Here is a 23,671-nt window from a genome sequence, read left to right on the forward strand (position 1 = left end):
CAAATCTGGGAGCTCCCTCCAGGTTTCCCATGCGGGTGCAGGGGCCCAAGGACATGGGCCATCTTCTACTACTTTCCCAGGCCATAGCAGAGAGCTGGATTGGAATTGGAGCAGCTGGGACACCAACCAGCACCCATATGGGATGCTGGCACCACAGGCAGAGGCTCAGCCCACTACACCACAGCACTTAACCCCAAAGGCTTAACTTTCTAGGCCACAGAACCATGTCCTTGTTTGCATTTGTATTATGCCTAGAACAGATTCCATGGAATAAAATGCATACATCACAGGAGGACTGAACATATTCAAGGTTCTCAGTGCATATTTTAAAGGCAGAGTTACAGAGAGAGATCTTCCATCCACTGATTCACTCCCCAAATGGCCACGACAGCTAGAGCTGGGCCAGTCCAAAGCCAGAAGCTTCTTCAGGGTCTCCCATGTGGACCATCTTCCTCCGCTGCTTTCCCAGGCACATTAGTAGGGAGCTGGATCAGAACTGGAGCAGCCAGGACTTGAACTGGCACCCATGTGGAATGCTGGCCTTGCAGAGTAGCAGCTTGAACTGCCACTTTACAATGCTGGTCGTTTTTTTTTTTTTTAACCAGTTTCCCCTCCTGCCTTTTTTTTTTTTTCTTCCTTATTTTTTTCTTTTTTCTTTTTCTTTTTCTTTTTTTTTTTTTTGAAAAGCAGAGATTGACAAAGATCTTAAATTCACTGGTTCACTCCCCAAATGCCCACAGCAGCTGGGGCTGGGTCAGGTTGAAGCCAGGAGCCTAGAATTCGGTCCCTGTGGGTGGCTGAGACTTATGCCATCACCTGCTACTTCCCAGGACACTCATTAGTACAAAGCTGAAGTCAAGCAGAACCAGGACTTGAATCAGCTACTCCAATATGGGACGTAGTCGTCCCAGTGGTTGAGCCAAGTGCCTGCCTTTCATGTTGTTGTACTGAAGTCTCTTGTTGAAGTTAGCCTGTCTTTGTTTTATTCTGTTCTCTTTTACCCTGAGACTTGGGTGATTTATTTTTCTGTCATTTTGAAAAAGTAGTGCAAAGAGAATACCATGTTGAGATTTCTGACCACATGTTATTAGCATAAATTGCCCAGCTTGTAGTATGAATAAACCGCATTTGTAATTACATGGCAGTCATTTTAAGCTCCTATTGCTAAGTTTTATTTCATGTTCCTCCTTTTCTCATTGAGGTATTGCATGAAAAGGGCAATATGAAGTACTGTCCTTTCTTAAAATATAGGCACAAGGTGTAAACTGGACAATAACATGTGGTTTGTATTCCCAGTGTTTTTGGATGCTTCCAGGTAAGCTGGACAGAAAATTGTGCTTTGAGCGCCTCAGAAGAAAGGCGTTCCAAGCATCTGAGAGAATTCTGCTCAGGGTGGTATTTATAAATGTGTAAGCTAATAGTAAAATCTTAAAATTCTAGAAAATATTAACAGCATGTATTTGTATGATTTTGTTGTCAGCTGAGTATATTCAAACAAGTGCTATCCCTGGTTTGTGCTGGTGGGTGAAGAGGGGCGTGGAGCAGTGAAGTGACTCTCCCAAGGTTGCAAAACCCTGACGGCCCTGCAAACTGAAGAACTCTTTACTCACATGGCAGCATGGGCAGGAGCAGCCAATGCTTCTCTCATGCTGTTTCCTTACAGATAGCTTAGTCCTAGCCTTTCGGGACTTGTCTCCAGGGGTAACAGTTTATTAACCTGTTCAGCCTTTAGTCTGCAGAAACTTCCAGCAAGCTGACAGGTTACTGCCGAAAGTGAAATAGCTGGTCCTTATGATGATGGTGTGCCTGGGTCAAGACTGCTAGCGATTGCCCTCCTCTGGCTGCTTTTCGAAGAGCTCTAAGGTGATGTCAGCTCTGTCATGGCTGGCTGAGTAGGATTTGTGTAAGTCAATGTTCTCTGTCCTATCCCTAAGGCTGTCTGGTATGGAATTTCCTAAAGGTGAAGGATCAGATTGTGCTGTGGGTTTACCTGCACGTGACTTTCCTGTGTCAGGATGAAAGTCTCCCAGGCTAGAGATCCCTGAGCTGCAGGTGATACCTAGGGAAGTGCATAAAAGACACTTGTTACCCTTCCACCAGCTCTCCAACCTGTATTGGGACTGTATACCAGAAGGGAGGCCTTCATAGACAAACAGGTCCAAGACCTGGGAGCAGGAGTGGAGGAAGGCGTGTTGAACTGAGCTTCAGGAATGAAGAGGCTGAGCAGGGGCTCAGGCAGGGAGTCAGGAATTAAAGACAGTGTTCATGTGGATGAAATGAAGCTACTGACCCATTCGTATCAAGAGAATTTGAAAACCTGTTTAAATATCTGAATTAATGAAATGGCCAATTTCACAGGAAGGCCATGAAGTAGTGTTGGGGGTAGCATCTTTAACCAAAACTAAACATGAAGGAAATTGAGACTGCAGCCAGGACCAGGGGTGGTTATGAGGGACATGGAAACAGACAGGGTGATCCCAGAGGCCTAACCTTTATGAGACTGGCATCTGGCAGCCTATTCATTGTGGTGTTTTAGAGGTAGGCAGATGGGCTTTGTTTCTTTTGTGTGGAAGCAGGTAGTGCTGGGTGCTGAATTTAAACCTTTATTTCAATCAATAAGTAACAGATATGGTTAACTCCCAAATTTTGTTATAAGTTGGTTTGTTTTTTGTGATTGAGTCTTTTTTTTTTTTTTTTAAGATTATTTAGTTAGTTGAGAGGCAGAGTTACAGACAGAGAGGGAGAGTCAAAGTAAAAGATCTTCCATCTGCTACTTTACTCCCCAAAAGACCACAACAACCAGAGCTGAGCCGATCCAAAGCCGGGAGCTTCTTCCAGGTCTCCTACACGCATGCAGGGGCCCAAGCACTTGAGCCGTCTTCCACTGCTTTCCCAGGCTATCAGCAGAGAGCTGGATTGGAAGAGGGGCAGTTGGGACACAAACCAATGCCCATGTGAAATTCAGGTGCCACAGACTGAGGCTTGGCCTACTGTGCCACAGTGCCAGCCCATGTGATTGAGTCTTTATGAACTTTATTGTGTCATCAGAGAATAGTTGACCCCCTTTTTTTATGATACCTGTTATTTACAGTAATGTTTATAAGCGTAAGAATATTAAAATGGATGTAGGTATGGTTATATTTAAAAAGAGCAAACATGTTCGCTTTAAAAATATAGTTAATTATGATGGGGAGTTATGATTATGATAGTGTGATTCATAAGCTGTTTACAAGTACAGATGTATTTTGCTTTTTGGGTAGTCTCACTTTATGGAATAGTAATATGGCTCCTGGTAAAAGTGAAACAGTTTAGCAAACAGGTTTGGGCTAGTTGAAACAAATCGGCAGGTAGGCTCATAGAACAGTTACAAAGAAGACGGTGCTCTCTGGTGGCTTCCTTTCTGCCTCCTCTGCTACCAAGAATGTTGTTTTACTAGTTAGTTTTTAGTGTAATGATTTTACTCCATGTCCCTCACCCAGTGAGTATTTGTAGTGTAGAATCAATGCCGTGGGCCTGAGTTTGATTGTTGCTTCATCATTAGAGGTTTTCCAGTGAATTAATTGAAGAGAAGGAGAAATGATGAGTTTTCCACTAATTCATTGGCTGAAATAACAAGTTTCCTAATGATTCATTTCCACTAGTTTCTTAGTTCAGACTAAATATTCACAACTTAATTGCATTAGCAAAATAGGGTGCAGAAATGATACTTCCTTGTCATTGAGTATTTCCCTTAAGATTATAATATAGCCACATCAACATTTATCTGATGAAACTGATTTTCTGTGCTCCTAGAGCTTGTGTTTCTGCAACCTCGGTCTCAGAGCTTCCTTCCTTCCATTGGTGTTAGGAGACAGCAGATCCTAGTGGTTGGATGTAGGCTTTAGGTTAGCCCCTGGGTTTGAAATCTCTTAGGTGTTTAGGTAATCTTGGCAAGTTACTCAACTGCTTTAAGTGTTAGTTCCTTCATCTGTGAGATAAGAGTAAGTCTCAGAGCTGTGAAAATTGACTATGATATGTGCAAAGCATTTAGTATAATGCTTAATACATAGTAAGACTTTCGAAAGCAGGAGTGATTATTATTAAAAGGATTTGAAGTGTAAGAGTCTAGCAGGCTGGAGTAACCGTGTTAATAGTTGTTTGGAATTAATAAAAACTAAGATTTAGATGCTTCTCATATGCAAAGTACTTTTCTGGTTGCTGCTGTAATCCTTGTGTAGTTGCAAATCTGAAAAGCTTCTAGTATTCTTTGATTTCTGGCCCATCATTCTCCACCATTCATGCTTATATTTTTTGGTCCCAAATCACCATTCCTTATGAAACCAATCAAATGCATTCTTATGTGCGTGATGTTGTCAGTATCCATCTACATCTACCATGTCCAGGTCCAACTCTATCTTCTCTATGGTGGTCTAATTTTTGCTGAGCCTTAGAGCCAAAGACAGACTCTAGGGGTTGATATGGGACCTCCAGGATGGGGATTGCACAGAATAATCTTATTTTTCCTCTATTCTTCTAGTCTGTTATGTTCTGAACCCACACATGTTTTCGGAAGGACCAGATGGCTGACACTGGCTAATGGGAACCAAAAGACAAGAGTGAAAGTAACCTGGTTGTCACATACCCCCACCTTAGAGGTGCTTCACCCTGCCCCAAGGTCAATTCCTTTTTCCCTGGAGACTTCACCCCGCTGTGTCAAAAAACTGTACTACAGCATGGCTTATCTGAGGCTAGAGCACCACTAAGGCAACTACATTTGTCAAATGAGAAAAGACTGTACTCGGGACCATGGAGAGAAGCATCAGCCTGTAAAAGGCAGTGAGTGAGCCTTACGTTTTCCAGTCATGGATCTGAGTTCAAATGCAGCTCCACCACTCCTTAGCTTGGGGACAAAAAGCTACTTGTTTAGCCTCTCTAAGCCTCAGTTTTCTCATTATAAAATGGAAATAATAATAATAATATATTCATATTTGATATAAGGAATCAATGTAATATTATGGATAAATTATTTACCATGTGCTAAATACCCAACATGCACTAGCTCTGTTGTTATTGAAGAGCTCATAATCAAATGAGAAGGCAGGCACAACGGAAAGAACAAGGCTTGAAGAGCCACAAAAGCATGCACGTAAAGCATAAAATTGAAATGCTAAAATGTTTGAACTCAGGCAGTTTTCTAGGGACTCATGAAAAGAGGTAAACTCTCAGACATGGGAAAAGATTGACGTGATTTAACTTGTGTAGTCAGGTGTTCCAGGTTTAGAGAATGAATTTAAAAAGTTCTTCAGGGGTCATTCTAGATGTCTAAGCAAAAGAATGATTTAGCTGAGTTTCGCTGATATAAAGGGACACATTGATTAAGTAAAAATAGCTGCATCCTAGAATTACATCTGTTGGTCAGACAGGTAGAGACAGCCCTGAGTGCCCAGCAAAATGAGAAAACTGGAACTTGTCAGTAGACCCAGTTCGAAACCCAAGAGAACTTGTCAAAAGCGATTTCAAGGTTGTTGGGAGTGAATTAGATGGTTAGGGGATCCAGAAGAGAGAAATCATGAGGTAGGTTTTCTTCTTTGAAGGTGGGGAAAGATCAAGTGCAGACTGAGCTGTGGCCAACGTGTGCAGACCAGGAATCCACACTAGCTCTAATCAGAAAGCTCTTGGTGTGCGGAACTGCCAGTTTGCCGACGTGAAAAGAGCCCCAGACTGGGTAATGGTGAGCCCTGAAGTCGCACCCCAGCTCTGCCACTCAGTGAGCACGGGTAAGTCATCCACCTTCTCCGGGTGGCCTTGATGGCCCTCCCTCCTTTGAGGCTAAAGAAAGGGAGGCCAGAATGCCCAGAGCAGCCTCCTTCCCATCTCAGGATAGGCAAGGGTCTCAGGAGCCTACTCCTGTGTTTGCAGCTCCAGTAGTGGGTTATAAAGAACCCTCCGGCACTGGGAAAGTCAACTGCAACCGTAATCACTGGCCCTGAGCGGTCGAGGCGGCATCTGTTAATGCTGTGAGGGCCCCACGCTGCCGGTCCCCGAAAGCTGCCTGCCTTTGGAATCGGGAGCAGCTACACCGTTACGTTCACGTGCCTCACGTGCGCATGGGAGTTGGTTGCAGACGTGTCTTTCTATGTTCTCCAAGCACTTGCCTTAAGCAGACAGTGAAAATTACTGTTTTTATTGCCATCCTGTCCATGTGTCCTAACTTTTTTCACCTCCTAAGACCAAGTTGGTTGAAGTGTAGGACCAACACTGAGTGCTTTGACAGAAAGCTGTTTGATTCCTGTTCACTGAATGCCATTTCTTTCAGGGCAGACTTAAGGGCCCTGCCCTTAAAATACAGTGCTACTGACTCTAGATTGAGGGTTCAAGCCACCCGTGGGTTAACTTCAACAGATGAACATTTTTCCTTGGCTACAGCAACATCCCTAAGCCTGACCAGCCATGGAGAGGTTCGGTTCTTACCAGGAAAATGAGTGAATGTGGGAATGGCTCACCACATTGGGAAAACAAAACACATCCTGCTGATGGTTGGCTGAGGACTGTCATGTCCACATACAAAGAAAAAGCATGTGGCACAGTTTTAGGACAAAGGTGAGCAGAGATCCACCGTGGAAAGGGGCACATTTTTCTTTTAGAGAGAATATGGAAGGCATGCCCCTCGGTAAGCAGCGTTGGTGGGTGACGCAGTCACACGCATGGAGGCTTGCTTTCCCTGCTCCTCATGTCCACTCCCCAGCAGATTCTGGTGGCGCACCCTGGTCACCTGCCCGTTAAGCCACTGACCGGCCTGTCTCCAGAGCAAGTCCTGCTGCTTGCTCCTCGCTGTTGACAGGGTTCTCCAGTCTCCCTGCTCAGGGCAGGTGTGTGGAAGACAGAAGAGCCTGCACTGTTCTGAAAGGGGGAGTCAATTCCACATTCTTTTCTGGAGAACTTGCAAGCCTGAGGGTGTTTGGGACCCACCATTGGTGAGGGTTGTTAGGATAAGAAAATGCCTGTTTAACAACAGTATGGGTTCAGGTAATGAACCTTGCGTAAAGAAGCATGATTAACATTTCTAAAATTGAAATCTTGGAGTACCTTAGTTTAAAAAACATGTCCCTCTAGCTCTGCCTTTTCAGGGTTCTGACTGCTAACTTGAGCAGTATACCATCTATTACGTGAGGAAGACTAGAGCATTGGCACAGGGACAGGAATGGAATAGAATTCAGAACAGACCATGCAGTGCAGTGTGGCTTGTTGGTTTGTGGCATCCAGATACCTGTCTATTCTTGGTAAAAGTCACAGTGCCCACTTTTTTTGGGGGGAAGACAGCAACTTCCCTCTCTCCCCCTCATTCTTTTGACCATACTTTTCAGGATAGAATGTGACCAGAGAAGAGTTTGGGAAGAGGCAGTGGTAGAGAAATGAAGAAAGGAGTTGTGTTTTTTAATGGAAGAGTGTTGTGCATTTATTAATAAGGCCACACTTTTTAGCCTTTCATATAAGATAGGGGGAGAAAGATTGAAAGATGGGGCACCTGAGAGTAAGATGAGGCATATTGGAGGCTTCTTTGTGTTTTTATCAATCCCTGGGATAGAAGAATTTTTTAAATTTGTCAGATTCATTCTCCTGACTCCTTCATCCTCTTCATTTTCATACTAAAATTACTGAAAAATGTTCTTCATTTTTAACAGCAGAAGAGGAAAGGTGTCTGTAGTTAAAATTAGAGAAATGTATCTGTTTGGTTATGTTTTGTGTAGCTTTTTTGCAGATCCCACAGACATGCATACCTATGGTATACATATGCGCACGCACACATCCAGCCGTGTACATGTGCACGTGTGTATTGTATATCACTCCTTACTTTGACCAAGATTGAAAAGAAGCTAGCTTTTGGAGAGAAGAGACTAGTATCATTTTATTTACTGACAAGCACAAAGGGAATGTTAAGACTGATTTCAAAAGACTCTGATGTTACTTACCAAGAAGTGCATTTTACTTTGTTGAATGCACTAAAATTTAATTCAGGGACAGTTAAAATGTTTCAATAAAAACTAAAATTGGAACCCATACATAGTATTAAAAGGTATTTTAGATAACAAAAATTAAAGTTACCCTGACACTGTCTAGTGTCACCATCTTGGTACAGGCCTGCCAGACTTTAAATTATCCATTGTTAACCCACAGGAATTTGTTTTTAACATTTATCTATGATACTTTTTGTGTTATGAAATACCTTACATTTAGTATAGCTCCCACATTTCATAGTAAACTAAGACTCAGAAAAGTAAAATGATTTAAATATGCTATTTACAGTTGGTTTCTGACAGAACCGTAACTTGAGCCCAAACTAGTTCCTTCATTTTTTGAAAGAACAACAGAGAGAGAAATTCCCATACACTAGTTCACTCCCCAAATGCCTGTAATAGCTGGGGCCAGGCCAAACCAAAGCCAAGAGCCAGGAACTCTATCCAGAATTCCACATGGGTGGCAGGGACCCAGGTACTTGGGCCATCATCTGCTGCCTCCCAGGTGCACAAAAGCACAGTCTGCTAGGGGATGCAGGTTTCCCAGGTGGCAGTTTAACTGCTGTACCAGTGCCCACCTGAGATCAGTTCTTAGTTCTCCAGTCTTAATAGTTGTGAGTTTGAGCTCTAGACTTTGAGTGCTCTGATGGTTTTTTCCATGCAAGTTATTTAACACTGCCTCAGTCTACTCATCTGTCAAATGGGAATAATAAGAAATGGCTCTTGGATGCCAAGAATATTAAGATAACATTGTCTAGTACATAGAGATTATTTAACAAGTGTTAGGTAACATTTTGTAGTTATTTAATATTCCTGCCTTATTTGAGGGACTTAGTCTGTTTCTTGAAGGCAACAGTCATTCCTCAAGGAAAGCAGATGTAACTAGACAGTAACTTAATAAGAGCAACAGTGCTGGTCTGGAGTTGGCTTTACTCTCAGCAGGAGTCCCTGCTGGGTATGGTTTGGTACTTGTTTCAATCTTCCAGACTACCCAGCATGTTAGTGGCAGAGAACAGTGATAGTCGGGTACCCAATTTGATCCTTGGTCTGGACTTTGATATTAAAATGTTCCAAATAAATTTTGTGGCCTTTCTTTGAGGAATAGCCAAAATTTTTCTGAAAAATAAAATTGGATCTCAAGTCAGCTATTTTAATAACTGACTTGGATACCCAAAAAAATTGGCTAGTGAATGACCCATTTGTTGGAACTTTTCAGAAGTGAATACTACCAAGGAGCTGTAATAGGCCGTTTTCTTCTAGCAGTAATCATCCCTGTAGCTCAGGGACCAGTGTTACTGACAAGATTTGCTTTGGTTCAGCCTCAGCTTACAAAGAAAGATCAGTCTGAGCACTAATTTTTATTTTAAAATAATTGCACCTCTGCTGAATAGATTGTCTTTGCTTTCTCTGAAAGGCCAGAGTAAGTTGTACATGTCCACCTTGTATCAGGATGGGCGTGCGCAGGGTGATCTTTGAGTGTGGGAGAGGAAATGCCATGGAGACCCGACAGAGGCCTCACCGGTCTCAGCAGCAGCCAGGCTGTTAGGTCAGGTGCCCTGCAGAGCTTAAGGCCCTGCATTCTGTGACACACTTCCCCCCACGTGGTTAGAAAGCTTAAACATGTTAAAGAAAACAGTTTGGATTTTCTGTCCTCAGGAGTCAGTGCTGTCCTTCTCACATCACACTAGGTCATTCTGGTCATGGAGTGGTGGCAAGCCAGCGGGTCCTTCTTAGGGGAGGGGAAGTATTGCATCACACTGGGTGGAGGGTTTCCCTCATCCCTGCCCACTTGGTGTCAGGCTGTCACATGGTGCCGAGAGCAAATTCAGGATTGGTCTTCACAATGAAATTAAAGAAGGCACATTTTCTGTTTCCAGTCTATTTAGAGATAAACCAAAGGAGAAAATGGGTTTTTGTTGTTTAATTTTTGTCTCTGAAAATAATAGTGTAACTTTTCTGATGACCTGTTCTACCTAGGAAAGGAGAAAGCAGCTACATTATAACATCTCTTAGAGATGTTTAGTGACTGAAAACCACTTTTGAACATAGTGATTTGGAGAGGCTTTGCTTTCCTTGACAACTATAATAGCAAATTCAGAATCATCCTTACTAAGCTGCTTAGCAGTTCCAGCCTATGGAAGCGTGAAGCCATGTTGCAAAGACTTCATAGCCCATTTACTGAGCAAGTTTTATGGGTTTCTGAATTGTGTTACAGCAAAACACTTCCCATTAAATAATGGATGTGTCTGTTAATTTTTTTTTCATGGAATTGAGAGGCAGTGGCCCTTAGAGTTTGAATGCCACTCAAACATTTCCATATAGAGACCCTTCCAAACCTAGTACATGGTCACCTTGAGAGACTCTTAGGAACTCTTCAGTAAAGGAGAACTTGAGCAATTGGATTCCCTCATTTATTTAACTTTGTCAACAGCTTGGATGAGCCCCTGCAAGAACTGAACTGTTTTTAGAGTATCAGTATGTTTCAGTGCAGGGCAACACTAACCAGTGCTTGTGTGTACACAGGGCTTCTTAGGGTGTCCACAGATTGCTTGAACCTTTCCTTTGTGATTAGGTGTGATCAGTAAATGGTTTATCGATAAAAGCCATGATCACACTTTCCACAGCTGTGCTAGGTGAAACTAAGTATTTATTGATTTATTGATGACACAGTTTGTAGGACTTTTTTTAACCTTTCTTGGAGGTACCTTATAAATTTTGTGCTTTACTTTTATAAGTTATATTCTATAATCAGCAGGACTGGGGGGAGGGTCTTTCCAGAAATGTATTAAACCACCAGTCCTGCTAGGGAATTGCTAGAAGTGCATAAAAGGAAGTTTACACAGTTTTCTGTAGATTTTAGAGAATCTAGCCTATCTATAACTTTGTAAAAATAATTTGGAATCTCTCAGAGAAGTAAATAGCTGCATTTTTTTGTCTGAAATTTCTAGAACAGTTAATTGTCTTGTTACTAATTTGAATATTGACACCTTATATCAGGCATCCCCATGGAGGTCTTTGTAGTTGCCACCAACCACTCTGGGGGAGGGGGGCCAACCAGAGAATTGTTCTGTATATCAAGCCACTCTCCTAGCAAGATAGGAATCGGAAGAAGTCTCCCTGCCTCCTACAGTGCCTATTGGCACAAAGCAAAGTGGTTTCCACTAAAGAGAAGAGAAAATTGATCCTTAGTTCGCAAAACCCACCTAACCTTTGCTAAGCATGAACCTCATTGCTCTCTCTTGATGTTAGTGAAGCCGGATGTCACAGTGATACCAACCTCGGTTTTGTTTGCTCTCTCCTAGGTATGGTTTTGTGGAGTTTGATGATCTGCGCGATGCAGATGATGCTGTTTATGAACTCAATGGCAAAGACCTTTGCGGCGAGCGAGTGATTGTCGAACACGCCCGGGGCCCACGTCGGGATGGCAGTTACGGCTCTGGACGCAGTAAGCATTCACAGGGCGTATTTGTATCCATGACGTGCTTGGTTATCAAATGCTAATTTTTTAAAGAATTAGTATTATATTTATATTTAAATGTATTGATGTTTAAGCCATTTGTTTTATAAATTATCTTTTTTAAATGTAGAATTGCAAGTATTTTTGGTAATGTGTAATTTTAATTGGCATAAATTTCTTGTTTTAATGCTTTATAAAATGTTAATGATGTGTTTGTGTTATTTTTTTTCCCTCTGTAATGCAATTGTTTAACATAGATTTAACAAAGACCTCAATGTTTTAATTAAAAGAATCCTTTGAGGCTAAGATGACTGCCTGTTCCATTTGCTGACCTTGGGTTACCTTTCCATGCGTGGCTCTTTGAACCATTGTGGCCCTTGGCTGACCAAAAACAGGAAGCCATGTGACGACCGCAACCTTTCCCCATTAGACCTGGGTGGTGAGGATCCCAAGGGTTAGACACAGATGAGATTAAACTGAAATAGGTGCCTGAAAATCTTTTTTCTATAAAATTTTCACAAAAACTTTAATCACTGAGTAACACCAGTAACTGATAAAGTAACTTGGTTACTTATTTCTAAACTGTTAATAGCTTTTAATTTATGCATGTTAATTTTTAAATATAAATATTAATGAATATATACTTACAACATTGTAAATTAAATTTTTGTGTTTAACTCATAGCTTTCTTAAAACTTAGTTTAGAACTACGGGTGGGTTTGGAGTAAAAATACATGTGCTGTTGTTTGGGTAGAGATAAATCATAAGTGTAAGGGGTTAAAGGGACAGGGTGTTGTCGGGAGTTTTTTGTTGATTTTTTTTCTCCCCCTTTTCCTGCACTGAAGTAATCTCATCTCTTTGACTCTTCCTAAGGTGGCTATGGTTATAGAAGAAGTGGCCGAGATAAATATGGCCCTCCCACCCGCACAGAGTACAGACTTATTGTGGAGAATTTGTCAAGTCGGTGCAGCTGGCAAGATCTAAAGGTTTGGGCCTCATTAGCCTTCTGGGATAAAATTGGGCAGGACTTAAGGTTGGGAAACAGGTACATTTATGTAGACCAGGCATACACAGACTATAGTGGTGGTGTTTATTTGAAACCTTCTCAGAGCATTTTGGATATTCTCCAATTAAAGATTCTGTAGGAGTACAAAAGACATGAAAATTTTCATTCATTTATATATTGGACCATCGCTCTAAGAACAAATATATGTTACGTGAGATTTTTCTCTGCAGAGAATCTTATAGGGACATACATGTGTGGTTCTCAGTAATAAGGAGGAGGTTGGGTCCACCAGTGTTGCCCATGTTAGCTGTAACATGAAACTTTAGGTCAGCTTCCAGCATGGATCCTCATTGGTAGACTTGGTCATCTGACCTGGTTCTCATGAGATTTGTTTTCCAGCTGTTATTTGTCCTGAATCTCAATGAGAAACTTACAAGTAGTATCCTAAGCGGAGTGATCTTACGAAGACAAATGAAAGGGATATTCAGTTTCCTGGGTTACTTCTCAGCTTTTTGGTCCTTCATTAAACAAGTCATTTTTAACAAACTGAGGTAGTATATTTAGGCTAAGAAAAATTAGGGGAACTGGCACTGTGGCGTAGTTGGTTAAGCCACCACCTGCGATGCCAGCATCCCATATGGGCACCAGTTTGAGATCCAGCTGCTCTACTTTTTTTTTTTTTTTTTTTTTAAGATTTAGTTATTTATTTGAAAGAGTTACACAGAGAGAGGAGAGGCGGGGTTGGGGAGGGGGGGAGTCTTCCATCCACTGGTTCACTCCCCAATTGGCCTCAACAGCCGGAGCTGCACTGATCCGAAGTTTGGAGCCAGGAGCTTCTTCAGGTCTCCCATGTGGGTGCAGGGACCCAAGGACTTGGGCCATCTTCTGCTCTCCCAGGCCATAGCAGAGAGCTGGATCTGAAGTAGAGCAGCCAGGACTTGAACCAGCACTTATATGGGATACCTGCTACGCCACAGCACTGTCCCCATTGATCCAGCTCCCTGCTAATGGCCTGGGAAAAACAGTGGAAGATGGCCCAAGTCTTTGGACCCCTGCCACCTATGGAAGCAACCTAGAAGAAGCTCCTGGCTCTTGGCTTTGGCCTGGCACAGTCCTGGCCATTGCAGCCATTTGGGGGGAGTGAACAAGCAGATGGAAGATCTTTATCTCTGTAACTCTGCCTTTCAAATAAATAAAAAACTAAATCTTTTTAAAAAAAATTAGGACTTTTTCTCAGGCATATAGTTTTAATTTAAAGCACTAAACATCCACCGCTCCCCCCACCCCCCGCGCCGCCTTTTTTTACTTTGTTCTCAACAACCTTCAGCTGATGAAAATGAAATCCAGAAACAGTTAAGTCACACACTTGGTCTTAGCAAAGAGCTGCCACCAGGACTCTTGATTCCTAGTCTGATGTTTGCTCTAGTACAGTGTGGTGATTGTCGGCTTTATAGCAAAATCTGTACTGAATGTCTGCCGGCACGATCATGCTTGCTAGAGAAATGACTCCAGCATTCTGAGAGTTAGAGGTTGAACATTGTGGACGAAAACTGGAAAAGGTGGAACCAGCATTTTGGTATAGCTGGCAAAGCTGCCACCTGCAATGCCAGCATCCCACGTGGGTGCCAGTTTTGAGTCCTGATTGCTCTACGTCTGATCCAGCTCCCTGCTAATGCTCCTGGGAAAGCAGAAGATGGCCCAGGTCCTCCTGGCTTTGGCCTGGCCCAGCCCTAGCCATTGTGACCATTTGAAGAGTAAACCAGTATATGGAAGATTTTGTCTAACTCTGTGTTTCAAATAAATATATCTTAGGAAAAAGAAAAGTTTATTTTGGTACCAAAAAAAAAAACTTGAATCCACACATGGCTTTTTTTTTTTTTTTTTTTTTTCATAATATACATTCCATGAACTTTTTGAATACCCTGTGTATGTGTGGATATCAAAAAAACTTTGCACCAAAATAAGCATAGCTTTTAAACAACTTTTAAAATTACATTTCTTAGAGAGAGAGAGCTCCCATTCACTGGTTCGCTCCGAAAATGCCTGCTGTACCTGGGGTTCAATAGGGACCAAAGACAGAGCCAGGAACTCAATCCAGGTCTCCCATGTGGGTACCAGGGCCTATCACCACTGCTTCTCAGAGCCCACACTGGCAGGAAGCTGGAGCCAGAAGCCGATTGTCAAACCTTGATACTCAGCAGAGAGCATGGACGTCTTAGCTGCATTGCCAAATGCTGGTTCCTCTTTAAGTAGGGATACTATTAATTTCTACTCAAGGTTATTTTTTTTTTTTAAGATTTATTTATTTATTTGAAAGTCAGAGTTTTGCAGATAGAGAAGGAGAGGCAGAGAGAGGTCTTCCCTAATTGACTGCAATGGCCAGAGCTGCGCCAATCCGAAGCCAGGATCCAGTAGCTTCAAGAACTTGGGCCATCTTGTACTGTTTCCCAGGCCATACATAGCAGAGAGCTGGATCAGAAGTGGAGCAGCCAGGACTTGAACTGGCGCCCATATGGGATGTTGGCACTACAGGCGGCGGCCTTACCCACTAGGCCACAGTGCCGGCCCTTCAAGGTTATTTTGAAAGTGAAGTGAATTTTTATATAAGCCTACAGTGGTTCCTGGTGCAATAATATCTAGCTATTAATAAAGGAAATGTAAAAAAAAAATATTGTTTTGATTAAAGATTCATTTATTTATTTGAAAGGCATTTACAGAAAGAACATAATGGAGAGATAGAGAGATCTTCCATCCACTGATTCACCCCCCCAAAATGGCCACAATAGCCAGGGCTGAGCCAGGCTGAAGCAGGGACCAGGAGTTTCTTCCAGGGTCTCCCACATAGGTGCAGGGGCCCAAGCACTTAGACCATGTTCTGCTTTCCCAGGCACATTAGCAGGGAGCTGAACCAAAAGTGGAGCAGCCGGGTAGGACTTGAGCTGACGGCCATGTGGGATGCTGGTACTGCAGGCCCCAGCTTAACCTGCTGCACCACAGTGCCAGCCCCCAAAATAAAACAAATTTAAGGGCTCTTGTGGGGCCGGCCCTGTGGCTTAGGAGGTTAAGCCACGGCCTACAGCTTCAGCTGCTCCATTCCCTGCCAATGGGCCTGGAAAAGCTGAGGAGGAGGCCCAAGTGCTTGGGTCCCTGCATCCCTATGGGAGACCAGAAGAAGCTCCTGGCTCCTGGCTTCAGCCTAGCTCAGCCCCAGCCTTTGTGGCTGTCTGGGGAGTGAACCAGCGGATGGAGGTTCTCTCTTTCTCTCTCTCTTCCCTTCTCCCCCTCCCTCTCTTTACCCTCTTTCTGTCCTCTCCTCCCCTTTTCTCCCCTCCTCTCACCTTGTCTCTCTCTCTCACTCCCCTCTTCATAACTCTGTCTCTCAAATAAGTAAAAAAGAAACCTTTAAAAACAATAAAACCACTTTACCTACAATCTTTTTTTTAAAAACCTCGTTAGTTTTTTAAAAATGTATAAATTTATGCCCAAGATGGTCACATTGAGAATTGGCAGTTGACCCATAGTGCTACTGCAGATTCCAGAGGCTCACGGCTTCTGTTCAGACCTTGGCTCATTCACTTACTACCCTCATTACCTTGAGAATTTCTTTAATACCTCTGTTTTACTTCCCACACCTCTAAAATGGAGTTAGTGATTGTATCTTTCTGATGTGATTGTAATTAGGACTAAATTAATTGAAACTCACCTATCATGCAGTATACATTCAATATGCTAGATGCTCTCATTACTAGTTCAGAAGTTTGGCAGTCTAAAACAAAGTGGGCGGGCATTGTGGTGCAGCAGGTTACACTGTCTCTTGGGTTACCTGTACGCCACAGAGCAGAGTGCCGATACATCTAGTTCCGACCCCTTCATCTCCAATCCAGCTTCCTGCTGACGCTCACCGGTCAGCACTTGGGTTCCTGCCACTCATATGGGAGACTTTAGGCGGAGCCAGCCCAGCTGTTGCGGGCACTGGGAGAGTACACCAGCAGATAAAAAGTCTTTCAGTCTCTCCCTCCTTTGTCACTCTGCCTTTCCAGTGTATAAATCTTTTTTAAAAATGTATGATTTAAAATATAAATTTTAAAAATACAAGTTGTATGATCTTGTATAAATAAAGAACTTACTACTGTAAAATTAAGAGAATGATAGTTAAAACGTTTATATTCTTACACAACTGTATTTTGAAAGAGCAGTATCATCGCCGCCGCCCACCTGCTCGCCTGGTCCTTTAGAGCCTCGGGAGGTGGCAGGCAGACGGCAGTGTTAAGGAGTAAACTTCATTCTGAAGAAAGCGGGCATCTTCCTAAAGGGAAGGAAAAGCCTTTGGTTATGGGGATTACATTAGAGGTTTTGGCAAAGCATGTCCTAACTTGCGCATTTTCTTTTCTCTAGGATTACATGCGTCAGGCAGGAGAAGTGACCTATGCAGATGCTCACAAGGGTCGCAAAAACGAAGGGGTGATTGAATTTGTATCTTACTCTGATATGAAAAGAGCTTTGGAAAAGTTGGATGGAACAGAAGTCAATGGCAGAAAAATAAGATTAGTTGAAGACAAGCCTGGCTCTAGACGACGCCGATCCTACTCCAGGAGCCGGAGTCATTCGAGGTACTGTGGTGTGTTGGCGCTCTCTGTGAACTCACCAGTGAGCAGCACACAGATGAGCTGTGGACATTCCCCTTTGGAGTTCTCAGTAACACGATCCTGTCTGGTTCAGTAACGCAGAACTTTGAACTGAACATTCGTTTGTAGAACTCTGAAACTCTTACGTCATGCGTACAAACAGAAGTCAAGTCCCTTCTTTGACGTTCTGACTTGACTCCCAGGTCTTTCCCTCTCTGGGGACACACACAGCCACCGGGCCCTTGGGTACTCTCCCAGATAGACCACCCACTCACAGGTGGAGACTGCGTCAGGGCAGACAGTGGACTCAGCATGTGTGAGCAAGGCAAACATGGTCCCTGACCTCAGAAACTCAGGCCAGTGGAGAAGACAGGCATTGAGCAGATAATTGCCATTGGGACAGGCTTGTCACAGGAAATGCACACAGTGCAGCCGGTCGAGGCTGGCAGAAGCCGAGCTGTAAGAGATGGGTGGAAAGAGTGAGCAGGAAGCAGAGGAAGAAGTGCCTTTGTAGCAACACGAAGCACGTGGGGGGGAGGGGCAGAGAGTCTCCCCGAGGAGACTGACGTAGGGAGGGGCCAGGAGGAGAGTGGCTGGGGATCAAGTGGAGAAACAGCCTCGCGGCCCGGGTGAGGGTGTAAGCAGAGCAGGGTTCTGCAGACTTAGAAGCTTTTCTGAAGTTGTTTAGGTTTTTAACCCTTTAAATACATAGAGCATTGGAAAATATCATCTATTGAATGCTGAATCCCATTAAACTTATCACGCTACAACTGATTTTCTCAGTGTTGTTTCATGACCCCCTCCTGCTGGGTTCATTTTAAGGCAGATCTGAGCAGCCTGTAGCTCACGTGTAGGCACTCCCTGTCTCTAATGTGCTACAAACAGGTGTAACAACAGCATGGCTAGCAGTGATTCCGTATTATTGTTTAGTACCCAGTTTGTATTCTGATTTTCCCAACTGTCTCAAACACATATTTTTGCAGTTGGTTGGTTCAGACTCAGATCCCATGTAGAATCACATTGCACTCATATGATGTGTCCCTTAATTCTACATCTAATCATTGGCATATCTATCAGGCTTTTTATTTGCCATACATTTAATTATCAAAGAGACAGGGTCGTCTGTTGTAAAGATTGCCCAGGTTTAGCTTGCTGAGGACACCCTTGTGGTAAGAGTTGAGCACATTCCCGTACCCTGCCCCTGTGTTTCCTGTGAGCATAGTTAGATCTTGAGACTTCAGAGAAGTGGCAGCATTTTATGTATCAAGACTTCATTGGTAGAACTCGTACCTCCTGTTGACCACTTCACATACCGTGTCTGCACGTCCGCCTTGGAATGTTGGAGCTGGCTCAGTGCAGGGCTGGTATTGTGTCAGCAGCACCCACATCAGAGCCTGTACTGCTTCCCTTCCCATGCAGCGCCCTGCCGATGCCTCAGAAAGCAGCAGACTGCGCGGGCCCCTGCTACCCACCTAGGAGACCCAGATGGAGTTCTGAGTCCTGACTTTGGTCTGGCCCGGCCCTGGCCATTTGGGTAGTGAACCAGCAGGAAATCAATCAATCTCTCTCTCTCTCTCTCTCTCTCTCTCTCTCTTATGTTCTTTCTCTCTCTCCCCTCTTTTCAAATAACAAATAAAATCTTAAAAAAAAAAAAAAAAAAAGAAACTTTGCATTCAGGCCAGGAGCCAGCCCAACTTCACCAACTTGCAGAGTGTTAGATGCCCCCTGGGAACCTCCAAAGATGGTGACAAGCATGGTTGCTTGGTATCAGTATGAATGAATCCTTGGATGCTTATACATTTGTAGTTCGTCTGTTGGTCATCATTTGCCTTGTGCAGATTTGGTCATTGGGCATCCCTTCAGCTGGCTCCTGTGTCTTCAGTGTCATTTTTGTTTTTACTGTTTCCCTTTTCCTTTTATTTTGAAACATACAAGGTGAAGGAATGGTTTGTGAATACCTGTGTGCTCTCCTGACTAAAGCATTTTGCCACCTTTTCTTCCCCCCTCTCTGTATTCATGTATGTATATATTTACACACACACACAAATATGCTGTACATTTATTTTGCCGTAATATTTGAAAGCGAGTCATAGAAATTATGACACTTTACCAATAAATACTTTAGCATATGTGCCCTAAAATGTCAATAACCACAGTTCTATATTGTCACCTAATAGCATTAACAGTACAAGATTCCATTAGTCACCCAATATCCAGGCCATATCCAGAGTTCCTCAGTTGCCCCATGTGTTTTGTTTTGTTTTGTTTTGTAAGATTTATTTATTTGAAAAGCAGAGTGACAGCCAGCAATCTCCCCAAATGGCCACAGCGGCTGGCGCTGGGTCAGGCTGAAGCCAGGAACCAAGAACTCCACCCAGATATCTCATGGGAAGCAGGGGCCCAGTATTTGGGCCATCTTCCACTGCTTTCAGGCGCATTAGCGAGAAGTCGTGTTGGAAGAGGAGCAGCCAGGGCTGGAAGCCGCATTCCAGTATGGGGCGCTGGAGCACCAGGTGGCAGCTTGATCTGCTGCACCAACGCCAGCCCTTCAGTGGGTAATCCAGGCCAGTTACGTGCTGTGCAGAGTTTTTAGGTCTCCAGTCTGGAGCAGTCCCACTCTCTTTTCGACCCTGTGACATTTATGTTTCTCTGCTGGGGAGGAGCGTTAGTTTGTTTTCAAGAGGCAGAGACAGAGACCAAACAGAGCTCCTCAGTGCCTGCAAAAAGCCAGCAGAAGCTGGGAGCTAGGAACTCAGTCTGGATCACCTGTGTGGGTGGCGGAGACTCAACTGCTGGGGCTGTCACCCGCTGCCTCCTGAGGTGTGCGTTAGCAGGAAGGAAGCTGGGCTGAGGAGTTGCAGCCAGGATTGAACCCAGATGCTCCAGGATGGCATGTGACTGTCTTAACTAACAGCCCAAACACCTACCCCTTTCTTAGGATTTTTAAAATTAATTTAAAAGGTAGAGAGACTGAGATCTCCTATCCTCTGGTTCACTCCCCCAATACTTGCAATACCCAGGTCTCCCATGTAGGTGGCAGTGGCAGAGACCCAATTACTTGAGTTGTCACCTGCAGCCTCCCAGAGTGTGCATTAGCAGGAAACTGGAATCAGAAATGGAGCTGGACCTGGAGTCAGGCACTCTGAAATGGGGGCAGGTGTCCCAAGCAGCAGTGTAGCTGCCAAACCCGACACCCACTCCAGTGTTGAATACTGTCACACTTTCTTCTTTTATCTGTTTCCTCTTGGTATCATTGAACTAATGCTTTATCTCCCGAACTTCTTGTAACCTGTGCAAGTCTGGAGAGGTGTAAGGTGCGGGCTGAATGTTGTTGGCAAGCGTCCTACACAGGGCCCCAGAGTTTTCTTATTTGTGATGTGATGAGGTGGTCTAGACCCATCTGTGCATTATTGCCCTCCACCTGAATCAGCCATTTCCCCAGAAGACCCTGAAACGATGAGTCCACAACCTGGGCTTCTAAGTATAACAGCCCTCGGGTCACAGTGAGGTCAGAGCCCGTGCTTTTGGGAGGCTCTTGTGGTGCCAGGAACGCGATGGTAGTGGCTCACCCAGGGAGCTGGCAGCAGAGAGAGAAGGGCGAGAGCAGGACCATCAGGATCTGAGGGGTGAGGGGAAGCAGTGGAAGGTGGCTCTGGTTTCTGGTTAAGGAACCCAGTAAATAGCAGTGGCGCCTGGTACAGTGACGGCAGGAAGGAACCCAATGAGAGGAGCAGGTGGAGGGAGGGAGGGCTTCAGGGGCCAGCTCAAATCAACCAGCTTTTTGCAGCAAGCATTGACAGTGTGTCTGTTCTCCTAGGTCTCGCTCTCGAAGCAGACATTCTCGGAAGAGCAGAAGCCGAAGTGGCAGCAGCAAAAGCAGTCATTCTAAGAGTCGATCCCGATCCAGGTAGGTCCAGCTGGATGTGTGGAGGCGGTCAGCAGGAAACTCCTGTGGCACGTCTCACTTGGATTTTGATCATATGCACAGCCCTCGGGCCAGCCCCTCCAGCCCCAGGAGGGAATTGGGGTTCAGAACCCAGTCCCTGGCCACTGCCAGCATGCATCATACTGCTGGATGTGCTCGTCCTTAACACGAAGCCTGGTCTCAGGTGGCTCAGCAACCTGCCGTGTCTCCACAGGTCAGGCTCCCGCTCCCGGAGCAAGAGCCGCAGCCGCAGCCAGAGCCGCAGCCGGAGCAAGAAGGAGAAAAGCCGGAGCCCCAGCAAGGATGACAAGAGCCGCAGCCGCAGCCGCAGCCGCAGCGCCGGCCAGAGCCGCAGCAAGAGCAAAGACCACGCGGAAGAGAAGGCGCAGAACAATGCCAGCGCCGGGAAGTCCAAGAGCCGGAGTCCCAGTCGGCATAAGAGCAAGAGCAAGAGCCGCAGCAGGAGCCCAGAGAGGGCCGCGGAGGAGGAGAAGCGCAGGAGTGGCAGCCCGGAGCCCAGCCGGAGCCAGGAGAAGAACGACCCCAAGAGCAGGAGCCGCAGCCGGAGCAAAGGGGGCAGCCGCAGCCGCAGCCGGAGCCGCAGCAAAAGCAAGGACAAGAGGAAGGGGCGGAAGAGAAGCAGGGAGGAAAGCCGTAGTCGCAGCCGCAGCCGTAGTCGTAGTCGTAGCCGTAGTCGTAGTCGCAGCCGCAGTCGCAGTCGCAGTCGCAGTCGCAGCAAGAGCGAAAGGAGCAGAAAACGCAGCAGCAAGCGGGACAGCAAGACGAGCAGCAGCAAGAAGAAGAAGAAGGAAGACACCGACCGCTCCCAGTCCAGGTCGCCATCCCGCTCGCGGTCAAAGGAGCGGGAACATGCCAAGTCCGAGTCTGGCCAGCGGGAAGGCCGAGGGGAGAGCGAGGATGCCGGCCCCAAGCAGGAGAGCCGGTCCAGGTCAAGATCCAATTCCAAATCGAAACCAAACCTTCCATCAGAATCACGTTCCAGATCAAAGTCCGTGTCGAAAACCCGATCGCGATCCAAGTCGCGGTCCAGATCTGCTTCTAGATCACCCTCACGGTCTAGATCCAGGTCCTAACTGGTTACGGCCGCAGCTGGAGCCGCCGGAGAAGTCTTTTGTACATGTTCGGTAGCCGTAGCACAAGTGATCGAAGTAGAACACGTCACTCTGTACATTTTTAACTCCCTTGATGGTGTGTCTGTAATTGTTAAATCTAAGTGCTTCCTCTCAGTAACGCCTCCTGGCGCCAGGCCTCCTGCTCGACTGAAAAAAAGGAAAATCTCTCTGAAACCCCTTTTCTCATGGCCCACGGTAGAATATCCAAAATGCCTTGGCTTTCAGGCCTGGCTTTTCCTACAGGGAGCTCAGTACCTGGACGGCTTTAAGGCTGGATGATGACATAGGTAGGTACGGTGAGTTCAACCATTTTTGCCCTTGAATTGATGCCCTTTGATGTATGCCATTTAGTGAAAGTGCTAAGTCTTAAGTTTCTTACCACTTTGAGTTCATATTTTTGGACTTAACAAAGTTGTGAATAGCACAGTCGAGGAAAATTGATACCTGCAGTTACCCATAGGAAATAAACTAGAGTTCCATATTCTGGTATTGTGATTATATTGTTTTATATTAAAAAAGAAAAAAGAATTTTTTTTAATTTTATTTTTCCCCGTCTTGCAAAGTATAGTGACCCCTGTTTCCATTAAATTTGAATAAAGACTATTTTTGCTTGACAAAATTCCATGGTGCTTGAATCAAGGTTGCATTTCCTGATACATCTTTAGCACTCTCTTCTCAGCATAGAGCTCACGTGTGCTAGCTGGTTTTCCCCTTGGAATCACCCACGGCAGGGAGCCACACTTAACTAAAGGATTCGCACCCAAGCAGGAGAAAGCAAGCTTCCCAGGAGTGCATGATTCCTCCTGTCGTAGGAAACTTAGTTCCAGGCTGATGAGGACGGAGTCGGCTTTGGAAGCAGAGCATCGCTGCCGAGTTCCTCACGAACAGCGCGCACCCCCCGTGCTGCTGGCTGAACTTGGCACGAGCGCAGTGGCGAGCTCACCGTGTGTGGATGAGAGGTCTTTGAAGGCCGAGTCAGGAAGGCTCTGGAGGACCTGTTTCCCTGTGGCGCTTGGCCCTGCTCATTTGGCCTAGCTCCGTAGGAGGTCCCAGAGACACAGCGACGGCCGCGTGCTCTCCGTCCTTGAGGAACGGAGGAGAGGCCGTCATTGCATGCAGCAGGCCTGAGCCGCCCAGGAGTTCTCGCGGGGCTGTCCCTGTTTTTAGCGCATCCGCCTGCAGAGGCGACACTGCGGGCGCCCAGGGCGTACAAAAGCGGAGTGCTTCCTCGCTCTTCTGAGATGTGGTCCAAGTGGTCAGCACAAGAGCCAGGCGAGCCGGCGCCGCGGCTCACTAGGCTAATCCTCCGCCTAGCGGCGCCGGCACACCGGGTTCTAGTCCCGGTCGGGGCGCTGGATTCTGTCCCGGTTGCCCCTCTTCCAGGCTAGCCCTCTGCTGTGGCCAGGGAGTGCAGTGGAGGATGGCCCAGGTGCTTGGGCCCTGCACCCCATGGGAGACCAGGAAAAGCACCTGGCTCCTGGCTCCTGCCATCGGATCAGCGCGGTGCGCCGGCCGCAGCGCGCCGGCTGCG

The 23,671-nt window shown here is 45.4% G+C and overlaps 1 protein-coding gene across 7 annotated transcripts in view; it reads left to right on the forward strand.

The window, feature by feature from the left end:
* Positions 1–22,759, forward strand: part of SRSF4 (serine and arginine rich splicing factor 4) — a 29,917-nt gene extending 7,158 nt beyond the window's left edge. Inside the window, exons 2-9 of one of the 7 annotated variants that reach the window (XM_089301144.1) lie at positions 4,517–4,815; positions 5,574–5,756; positions 6,296–6,579; positions 11,297–11,439; positions 12,325–12,437; positions 16,853–17,067; positions 20,900–20,989; positions 21,222–22,759. In XM_089301144.1, coding sequence (XP_089157270.1) covers positions 6,458–6,579; positions 11,297–11,439; positions 12,325–12,437; positions 16,853–17,067; positions 20,900–20,989; positions 21,222–22,101 — 1,563 coding nt within the window. In that variant the 5' untranslated portion in view covers positions 4,517–4,815; positions 5,574–5,756; positions 6,296–6,457 and the 3' untranslated portion in view covers positions 22,102–22,759. The remainder of the gene's footprint in view (positions 1–4,516; positions 4,816–5,573; positions 5,757–6,295; positions 6,580–11,296; positions 11,440–12,324; positions 12,438–16,852; positions 17,068–20,899; positions 20,990–21,221) is intronic. The other 6 variants (XM_070078905.2, XM_089301143.1, XM_051858057.3 and 3 more) reach the window with 6 other exon arrangements.
* The last annotated feature ends 912 nt before the right edge of the window (positions 22,760–23,671 follow it).

This window comes from Oryctolagus cuniculus, chromosome 7 (genome assembly GCF_051225735.1).
Source record: "Oryctolagus cuniculus isolate XC-2025 breed Fujian yellow rabbit chromosome 7, ASM5122573v1, whole genome shotgun sequence".
NCBI lineage: Eukaryota > Metazoa > Chordata > Mammalia > Lagomorpha > Leporidae > Oryctolagus > Oryctolagus cuniculus.